General features: G+C 43.2%; 1 protein-coding gene across 1 annotated transcript in view; it reads right to left on the reverse strand.

Moving 5' to 3' along the window:
* C7 (complement C7) overlaps positions 1 to 3830 on the reverse strand; it is a 70329-nt gene extending 66499 nt beyond the window's left edge. The window contains exon 1 of the mRNA XM_021184151.2: positions 3694 to 3830. Within this exon, the coding sequence (XP_021039810.1) occupies positions 3694 to 3699 (6 nt within the window). The 5' untranslated portion in view covers positions 3700 to 3830. The remainder of the gene's footprint in view (positions 1 to 3693) is intronic.
* Between the last annotated feature and the right edge of the window lie 7284 nt (positions 3831 to 11114).

The raw sequence follows: 11114 nt of genomic DNA on the forward strand, positions 1-11114 counted from the left end.
TCAGGTGACAGCAGATGCTGGCGAGGATGTGGAGAAAGAGAAACACTCCTCCATTGTTGGTGGGATTGCAAGCTTATACAACCACTCTGGAAATCAATCTGGTGGTTCCTCAGAAAATTTGACATAGTACTACCGGATGATCCNGCAATACCTCTCCTGGGCATATACCCAGAAGATGTCCCAACCGGTAAGAAGGACACATGCTCAGTTATATTCATAGCAGCCTTATTTATAATAGCCAGAAGCTGGAAAGAACCCAGATGCCCCTCAACAGCGGAATGGATACAGAAAATGTGGTACATTTACACAACGGAGTATTACTCAGCCATTAAAAAGACCCAAATTCTAGATGAGGCACCACAGACAATTGATGGCTGCTGAGCAAAGGAGAGTCGGTTTTCTATAAAAATATAATCTCATGAGTCATCCAATCCCAAGTAGTCAGCACTAAATGCATGTACATAAGAGGAACACGAAAGAGACTCAGCAGGTTTTATTATTAAAGAAACTCAGCAGGTGTGGTGTGTGTGTGTGTGTGTGTGTGTGTGTGTGTGTGTGTGTGTGTGCACGCCTATGGCTGGGGTGGGGGGGCAGGAATAGGGGGTGACATGCTACCCCGGGCAGACTTGTAGATGAATAAGGGAGAGAGGCAAACAGAGGACTTTGTACCTGAAAGGAAACTGTTTAGACATGAATACCTAGGAAGGCCATTGGAATTCTCTGATAAAACAATATCAGAAAGACAGTTCACAGGGAATCCTGGATTGCATAAATGGAGAACGGGGACTAATCATCAGCATTTATTCACTGATCTCTTCTGACCACAGATGTCATGTGACCAGCTGCAGCCGCCTCAATGTCCCCCCACAAAGGACTGCAGCGTGCACAGGGAGCTAAAATAAACCCGTCCTTCCTGAAGTCGTTTTTGTCAGGGCGCTTTTAAACAGAAAACAGAGAGTCCTTAAAATGGGAGCAATTTGCTTTCCTGCTCTTTAGAGAGAGAATAATACACACGGAAAAATGGAACAGTCTTGTGCACAAGTGGACTATAAATAATCGGTTTAGAATTCGACACATTGAAAAATGGGGGATAAACTGTGTCCGTGTCATTCAGTTTGGACCTACAAGCACCTTCAGTTCTTTTCTCTTGTGCTTCACCCCCAAATGAACACTAGCTCACCTGGCTCCACTTTATATTCTAGCTGATGAGCCAGTCCCTGATTTCACTGATTCTAAACTGAACTCAGATCTAGGAAGGCAGACAACACCACTGCCCTATAACTAGCTCAGAGAGACGTTCCTTGGCTCTGAATCCTTCTTTAACAGCTCAGCCCCAAGTCACCTCCTATTCAGGTGATACTAAGAATCAAGGGGGACTTCTGGAGCCATTCTCCTGAGTTTAGCTGACATGGATGGAGAAGGAAGTCAATGATCATTCCTCCTTAAAACAGCAGACATGGAGATCACTTCTGCTATTTGATAGATCCAGGCTTCCCCATGTCTCCCTTGTTTGTTGGAAACATATCACAAAAGCATGTTTTCCAGGTTTGCTCTAAAGATTGTAAACACCATGTGCTTTTAAAGACAAGCAAAAACTGTGTGCATCTTGGAATGGAACCATTGCTTAATCTGTTGGCATCGGGCCAGCCTATTAAAAGGGGGGGGAGTGTATTTATTGTTACATTAAAATGTCATAAATCAATGACATGAAACACATTTTAAACATAAAACAATTATTAAGATGTGTCATCTTAAAATGAGGAAGGAAATTGATTGGCAGCTAATACAAGTATTAGAAAACACAGGTTAGCGAGGTGACTTCCTTCTTGGAGTAACAAGGATTCTAAATTGTCAAGTGAACCTACAAGGCACAATAAGATAAATTTTAAATTAGACTGTAAATCTAAATTTGTAGGCTTCTTTGTTGCTGTAACATTGTAGCCTTCAGTGCATCAACTTGGCAGTTTACATTCAACTTTTAACTACTTCATTCAAAGGATACTGAAAATCTACTTCTGGGTCCTTCTCCAACTTCACTAGTGAGTATGGGTTCTGGACAGGTGGACAGCACATTAACTGTGGGGCAATCCATATCCCCCAGTTTGCTAATGCAACATGTTTGTTTTTAAATATCAATTCTGGCTCATTTGGTAAGGCACCTGATGTGCACGCATAAGGATCTGAGTTTGGTCCCCAGCATCTGTAAGAAGCATACAGATCCTTGTGCTCGCAGATAAGCACTTGGAAAACCAGGAATATTAAAACACATGGTTGTCTCTTGAGAGAGAGAGAGAGAGAGAGAGAGAGAGAGAGAGAGAGGTGTATAACCTGCTTTCCACTCAGAAGGATGGGGATGAATGTAATTAATATTCATTAACCTGGTGACCTCTGCTCTATCTGGATGGCCAGGTGGAACTAGCTCCTTCTGACCCTTAATCTTGAGCCTCTTTATCTCCATCAATCTACAGCACTATCCTCCCCCAAGAGTCTTATCCCAAGTTGGTTTACCTTGAGCCAACTTGAGCCTGCTTCCATAGTAAATACATAGAACCTATCTTTATGGAAGATGCCACTTGGACTTTACCAAAATATATGTAATCATGTCTTGAGTACATGGGACTGGGTTAGCATCAGGATACTTTTTCCATATTGTGCTGTGCTTAAATATGCCTAAAATAAACTACCCGGTGTCAGACTTTCAAAGTTTTTCAAACCAACAGCAGTTAACTGAGTTATATTAAACCAAATTTCCTTCTTGCCTCCCATGGTTTGATACTCTAATGGCTGTGGTGCTTGTAGAAACTGCCTCCAAACCCCTGCACATACACACAAGCATCCACATAAAAAGCCAAGCACAGCAGTGTATACCTATGATCCCAGTACTGAGATGCAGAGACAGGAGGGTATAACAAGACTAGTCATGCAGGAGAGTGCCAGCTTCAGTGAGAAACTTTATCTCAAAAAGAAAAGGGAAAAAAGGAAAAAAAGAAAAAGAAAAGAAGGCCAGCAATTGAGGAGGATACCGTCTGGCATGCACACATATCTATGAACACACAAATAATAATAGCAATTCCAGCTTGTTTTTCCATCTTAAAATTTCATCCTGTAACAATGATTTCTGCCTTTGGTTGTTCATTGCATAGTAACTTTTTAAAATATATATATTCAATTATTTTGTGATGGTTTAACATCTATGTTGATAAACCCATAGTTGCACTCCTGTTCTTACATTTCTGCCCTCACAGCCCTGACCCTTTTACTCAAGATTTTAAATTCTAACTTTCCAAAGCTACAGATTCCATTTTCTATAAAGCTCTTCTATAATCTAAGCAGGACCTTGCTTCATGGCCCAAAATGAGAATTAATAAATGATCAAACTGGCTACAACTTATGCTGTAGAAGTAACAAGGGTGCCATTGTGTTCCTGTATTGCTTTCTTGGGATTTCCATAAACACTACCTTCAGTTCCCTTGTCCCAACTCTCTCAGACTATAACTGCAAAGCAAGAAAGACCCAGTCACTTTGGCCGAACTATTAAAATTTTACTTACATAAGGATTATTTTTCAAGTCACTCATAGACCTTTTACCTCCACGTTTTCCACATCTTGCTCTTCATTTGATTTCTTTCAGTTAAGTATGACCTTCCCCTCTGAGATGCCTTCAACTATATAAGCCATACATTATTATCTTACCTGCATGCTTGGGAAACACTCAGGACAGAAGAGAACAAGAAAATTTCATCGGTAAAGACAGGCAGGCTCTTGTCTCCCCCACAGCTTGTTCTGCTCTGAATTCTTTTTCTGCTCACTTATAAAGCCAGCTGTACTGTCTTCACCAGACTCTCCAGGGACACAGAGAGCCTGCCTCTGTACTTGACCTGTGCCTTGAAGCCAGATGCATTTTATCAGTTACATAGACCTTTGCTGCAACCAGCTGGGACCATTTGGAAATCACAGATATGTTTCTGGGAAGTATATCTGTTAATTAGGAAAGACAGTAAATGTCTTCAGCTCATCATTTAAGTGATTTCCAACCAAAGGAGACTCTGTAACATAAGGGCAAAACCTTTTTACTACTTTAATCTACTAAACTGAGTGCATGATTTCATGATTCTCTTAACAGATATTATAAAGCAAATTTTGAGATCGCTTTGTGAAAGGAGAGTTCTTTTTTTTTTTTTTGATCCATTTTCTGTTTTTATAACAAAGTACTTGAGACTCGGATCTTTAAAATATAAAATTGTATTTGTCTCATGATTCTGAAAACTGGGAAATACAAGAGCATGGAACCAGTATCCACATAATATCTATGAGAGTTTGTCTTTAAGCATCCTGACACAGGGTATCACTTGGAGAGACATCATAAGTGTGGTAGCAAAAGTCTCTCTTCGGTCATTTAAAAACCACTAGTGCTAAAAATAGGAGCCCCATTCTCATGAATTCATCTATTGCTTAGAAGCCCTTCCTCAAAATACCACTAATGTACGATGGGTACTAAATTTTGGAGGATGAGTTTAAGCCATAGTAGATCTGGATGTAGCTCCATCTGTGAAAAGTAAATTCTATGTTTGAGAATGGATTTTTTTTTCTGAAAACAAATGGAGAATAACATTTATAATGCCATATTCTTTTTTTTTTCTGTCTTTGACTTTCACAGATTAATCTCAAAAGTGTTTGGGGGCTACAGCCTGCATGTGAAGTCAAAGGAATCTCTTCACCGCTTCCACCATGTGAGTTCTGAGAATCAAACTCCAGTTTTCAGGCTTGGTAGGAAGCACCTTTGCCCACTGAGGCATCATGATGGCCAGTTTTCAGTTTTCTTTGTTCTAAGTTATTTTATTTCATGTGCATGAGTGTTTGCAGGCATGTATGCATGGCTACCATCCCTCTGCGTGCCTGGGGTCCTCAAAGGCCAAAGTCGGGCCTTAGGTCCCCTGGAACCAGAGTTATACATAGTTTTAAGTCACCACGTGGATTCTGGGAACTGAGCCTGGATCCACTGCAGGAGCAGCAAGTGTTCTTAACTGCTGAGCCATCCCTCCAGCTCTGATTCAACTTTTTAAAGAAGCGGACTCATAAAGAAGCAGACTGTGTGACCATAGTCTCAGGGCGTGATGTGCAACTAAATGCTTCCTTTGTTGTGGTCCCAGAGGGAGCAGGACGTATCTTAATCTCTGGCAGCAGCTGAGACAGAAGAGAAGAAAAGGGAAATGTTACCTTTCTGAGTTAGGACTCAGAAGGGCAGACACCCCTAACAGAACCATGGCTTTAGCAGAAACACAGAAGGTAGAATTCTCAGAAGAAAACGCTCATTATCTCATTGAAGGGATAAATATTCCTCCCAGCTTAAAAGCCTGGTGTTAGGTGAATCTAAGCCATGTGCCTAATCAACCCAACTGGACTGTCTCCACCTGGGCCACAGAGTCCATTCTCTGGACCAGAAGGAAATAACTTTCCCTTGATTGACCTTTAATGCTACAATGCCACATGGGTGTTTATCTGTTTAAATTGCCAATGGGGAAACCATTAGGATAAGAGCTTTCAATATAGATTCAGTCTGTACTGCTGGCAGTTTGGTTGCTGGCATAAGCTTTGTGGACCTTTCCAAAGGGTCAGTTGGGAACCAGTGTCCGGAAAGCACTTAAGGAAGAATGGAAACTGTGGATCAGGATGAGTCAAATGGGGGTCATATGTACATACAGGAGAGGAACTAGAAACATAACTTGGGATTTTTCAGTTTTTAAAAAAAAAGCTTTTAAAAGACAGACAGAAAGTCTAAAAAGATTCTCAGAATGTAGTTGAAAGAACCTAGTGGGGAAACCCCCACTCTGTTCCCAATTCGGTGTGCACCCAAAAATCACGAAAAGGACCGTCTTGATGTAAATACACAAGGTAGTTTAATGGTGGAGCTCCGGGTCGAAATGTATCTCATGCAGGACACAGTGGTTTCGACCACGAGTCTTAAAAACTAGCAGTTTTTATAGAAAAGGGTCTGGGGCTGGGGGAGGAATTGGCGCTGTTTCATATGATTGGTCCATTTAAACATCAGCAGACTGTACATGCAGATCAAGGTAACAGCAGAGCATCTGGTTAACATTTAACTTAGGTCAGAAGGGCAGGAGATAGGGAGGTGCCGGCCCAGTCCAGACATTCTTGTATGTCGTCCCTATCTTTATGGCTAGTTGGTTCCTGGGATGACTTTACAGCCTTTGTTCTTTGCTCTAAGCCCAAAAAGCCCTCCTAACTAGCAAGCCACATGAGTCATGGACCTTGAATAAACTTTCTGGCTAGGGCTTTGAAGTCTTGAATTTAGTTTTCTTTCTTTCATAGCGATTAAGCAGGATTTCAAGTCTGACTCTGAGAAATGAAGGAATTGACAGCAAGCTAATGAGGAAGGAAATGGCGATTCAAGGAGGAAGATAGCCACATTGGTGCTCAGGGAAAGCACCCAGCATATTCCTGCAAGTAGGGGTGTCTTCAGGAAGACCGAGGTCACCCCACTTATGTAAGTGGAGCCATCGGTGTGGAAAAAAAAAAAAAAAAACCACAGCAGGAGTCGTGAAATCTTCTGGCAATTGACTTTTTTTTAATTAACAATGATTTTTTAATTATTTTTTATTAGATATTTTCTTTATTTACATTTCAAATGTTATCCCCTTTCCTGGTTTCCCCTCCAAAAACTCCCTATCCCCTCCCCCTTGTCCCCAACCCACCCACTCCCGCTTCCTGGTCCTGGCATCCCCTATACTGGGATCTTTGCAAGACCAAGGGCCTCTCCTCCCATTGATGGCCGACTAGGCCATTCTCTGCTACATGTGCAGCTAGAGCCATGAGTCCTACCATGTGTTTTCTTTGGTTGGTGGTTTAGTCCCAGGGAGCTCTGGGGGTACTGGTTAGTTCATATTGTTGTTCCTGCTATGGGGCTACAAACCCCTTCAGCTCCTTGGGTTCTTTCTCTAGCTCCTTCATTGGGGACCCTATGCTCGGCACAATGGATGACTGTGAACATCCACTTCTGTATTAGTCAGGCAATGATAGAGCCTCACAGGAGACAACTATATCAGGTTCCTGTCAGCAAGCTCATGTTGGCTTCCACAATAGTGTCTGGGTTTGGTGATTGTATATGGGATAGATCCCCAGGTGGGACAGTCTATGGATGGTCATTCCTTCAGTCTCTGTTCCACACTTTGTCTCTGAAACTCCTTCCATGGATATTTTGTTGCCCCTTCAAAGAAGAACCAAAGTATCCACACTTTGGCCTTCCTTCTTATTGAGTTTCATGTGTTTTGCAAATTGTATCTTGGGCATTTCATACTTCTGGGCTAATATCCACTTCTCAGTGAGTGCATATCATATGTGTTCTTTTGTGGTTGGGTTACCTCACTCAGGATGATATCCTCCAGATCCATCAATTTTTCTAAGAATTTCATAAATCCATTGTTTTTAATACCTGCTTAGTACTCCATTGTGTAAATGTACCACATTTTCTGTATCCATTCCTCTGTTGAGGGACATTTGGTTCTTTCCAGCTTCTGGCTATTATAAATAAGGACACTATGAACATAGTGGAGCATGTGTGCTTATTACAAGTTGGAGCATCTTCTGGGTATAAGCCCAGGAGTGGTATAGTTGGGTCTTCAAGTAGTACTATGTCCAATTTTCTGAGGAATCACCAAACTGATTTCCAGAGTGCCTGTACCAGCTGGCAATCCCACCAGCAATGGAGGAGTGTTCCTCTTTCTCCACATCCTTGCCAGCATCTGCTATCACCTGAATTTTTAATCTTAGCCATTCTGACTGGTGTGAGGTGGAACCTCAGGGTTGTTTTGACTAAGGATGTTTGTCGTGTCCGCTCTCGACCAGCAAGAACGACATGACCACGAGTCCTTCTAACAGCAGTTTATTCAGTCCTGTTTCTTCTTGTTTATATCTCCCCCCCCCCACCCCGAGCCCTGGGCCTCTCACTCTTAAATACTCTCAGTTCTCATCCACGCACAGCAGGTCACACCACCTCACCAGGCACGCAGCTTCAGCTAATCAGGGCAGCAGGGGCATATCTCCATCAGAATGGATTTACCTGTATCCTGGTACACCTGCGCAGCTCTCAAGATGTTTGTGGTTTATATGAGGAAGTCAGGTGCAAGTCATACGATTTAGCTGCAGTCCCTGGCACCTTTGGGACTGCCGCCACACCCGCTCCCCACAGATGTTGAACATTTCTTTAGGGGGTTCTCAGCCATTCAGTATTCCTTAGTTGAGAATTCTTTTGTTTAGCTCTGTACCTCATTTTTAATAGGATTATTTGTTTCTCTGGAGTCTAACTTACTGAGTTCTTTGTATATATTGAATATTAGCCCTCTATTGGATGCGGGCTTGGTAAAAACCAATCTGTTGTTTGTCTTTTTGTCTTGTTGACAGAGTCTTTTCTGGCAACTGATGTTAATGAAGCATAAAACATAAGAAACATCCCATTTGGGGAGCAAGAAAAAAAAACACCAAAAAAAATCAAGATTATAGAAATAAGTAAACAGAAGGAAGCAATGTCGTTAAGGCAGTTCAGAGAACTTCAAGATAAGGCCAGCTGGTAATGAGAAATGGAGGTCAGAGGTAAGAGATACTAAGAAATGCCATGCCATCCCTCAATGACACACTTGTTGTTAAACTTAAAGAAGCATTTTCCAACTTTCCCACACACACACACACAGGCTCTAGTACTACAAGACACTTCCAGGAAGAAAAGAAAAGAAAACAAACAAAAAACAAAACAAAACAAAAAACACTTTGGCTTAATTAGAATGTAAGTGTATATAAATTAAACTTGGGTTGGGACTCTTCCAAGACCCAGAGTTTAGGGGCCTGGTGATGTCTGACTTTGTTTTCTAAGGAAGAAGCATGCTCGTATGGGATGGAAAACAGCCAGCAGCATCCTTGGCCTTGTAGGGATGCCAGCAGGTCCTGCACTGGTCATGGCAGTCAAAACGTCCCCTGGTGCCCAATGTCCCCTGGGGCAAACTGCCCATCACATCTCTGGACTGAGATCAATGTTGCACCATCTTTTCCAGGAAACCACCCTGGTTCATAGTCTCGGTGCACTGTAAAGTGCTCTGAGAGTCTTGCAGAGAGCAACACTTGGATTGAACCTCTTTAACCCAGATTTCCCAAGTTCATTTGACATCCCCCACACTCGCATTTGTAACCAGGTTAGGGTGTGAGCATTTTTGGTAAATAGCATCTGAACCAAAATGAATCCGTGAAAGGGGAAAGGAGGTTTCTGCCCAGGGAGCAGAAGCGGTCAGCAAGAGCACAGCCCTTATCATCTCTGTCACCCAGCAGACCCTACCCATGTCTCATCACTTCCCTGGGATCTGACAACACCCACTATTCCCGGGAAACGTTTAGGCCACTTGTGATATCAGTACACTGTTTTGTTCCACCGCAAGTATCTACACATACCCGGTACGCACATCCGTGCTTGCGTGAGTGGGTGTGTTCTACTTGAAGAATAATGGTTTTGCGTGCCTATTTAGTGTACTAATCATTTTATTGAATAGGGGACAAAACTGGAACAATTCAATTCCAGTAGATCCAGCCGCCTTTGGGAGTTGGAGGAGAACAAACATCCCTGGGAAGAGAAAGCCTCCTTTTTTCTCTTTAGCACTGTGACTGACGGTCAGAACTGAACTTGCCAGGAAGTGGAGCGAAGAAGCAATAGCATCCTCTAGTGGCATGACGCTCCAGGCCCTACAGTAAAGCATCAGCATCTGGCTCTGGCATTAAACCACTTAGGAGCCAGCGAATCTTCCTGAGCTCCCGGGCAGGAGCTTGTTAAACTAATAAGTGCTCCAGGTGGTACCTCTTCTCCATTAAAGTGTCACTGTGTGAATAGTTTGAGAATGAAAAAATGGCTGCCAGGCAATGGTTTATCCAAAGGAAGGTTTCAGCAAAATGATGTTGTTAAGCACTTTATCCCCGCGCCTAGTAAGATGTCGTGCATCCTTGCATATAACACCGCACTAAACGCGGATTCGTACACTAAGGAAGCTCACAAGACGAGTTCTCTTAACATCCTGTTTTGCATGAGAAGTTTAGATAATTTGAAAAATCTTTAGAGGACTCTTCCCTTCCCTCTGGACAGAAGTGCACAATAGACATGCCTTTGGCCCTGGCTGCCCCGATGGCTGCAGACAGCAAAGGTCAGATTAGAATCAGGAGGTAGTATTTTTGTCACTATGGTCTCCAAGAGTGGCTGGCACTTACTAAATATAGGAGACGATCTGGATTTATTTTTATTTCTGAACACTGCTAGGAATTTTGTTGTTGCTGTTACTACCTGTAGTACGTATTGTGGCAGCTGCCTGCAAGCCTGAGATACATTCTTTTGGTTTAAACTGGAATTAAGTGAAACAGTTATGAAAAGGAGGCAAACTGTGCAGGTTGTCTGTGGTTCTTGGAGGACACTGTATATAAAGTCAAGTAGGTCACATGCCAGAGGACACATTTCTTTGTTTCATGTATACTAAAAAGTATGGTGACTCCAACCAGGCAGCGTACACTAGCTGGTCTGAGGCCTTCTCAGTGAGAGAAGACATGCCTAACCCTCAAGTGACGTAAGGCCCTAGGGAGTGGGGAGGACTGGCTGGGGGGGGGGCGGGGGATAAGGTGGGAGGTGGTGACATCCTCTTGTGAGGGGAGCGGGGAGAATGGGATGTGGAACTGTGGGAGGGTGGACCTGGAAGTGGTAATGACTGGACTGTAAAAAAATAAAAGCAATAAAAATAAATAGCTCTTCCGGTCTGACCAGCACCGGTGTAGCTAGGGCGCAGGGTCGGCTGACACCCGCCAGATACCCACGACACCCGCCACAGGATCTTGAGACTTCTGGTGAGTGGAACACAACTTCTGCTCCAATCTAATTTCGTCCGGGACCTGAGACTGCATTAGTTACGGACGCAGAAAACCGACCTGAGTAGGGCCACAAGCCTCTTCCGGTCTGACCAGCACCGAGGTAGCTAGGGCGCAGGGTCGGCTGACACTCGCCAGCTACCCACAACACCCGCCACAGGATCTTAAGACTTCTGGTGAGTGGAACAAGTGGAACACAGCGTCTGCTCCAA

The sequence above is a fragment of the Mus caroli genome, chromosome 15 (genome assembly GCF_900094665.2).
Source record: "Mus caroli chromosome 15, CAROLI_EIJ_v1.1, whole genome shotgun sequence".
Classification (NCBI taxonomy): Eukaryota; Metazoa; Chordata; class Mammalia; order Rodentia; family Muridae; genus Mus; species Mus caroli.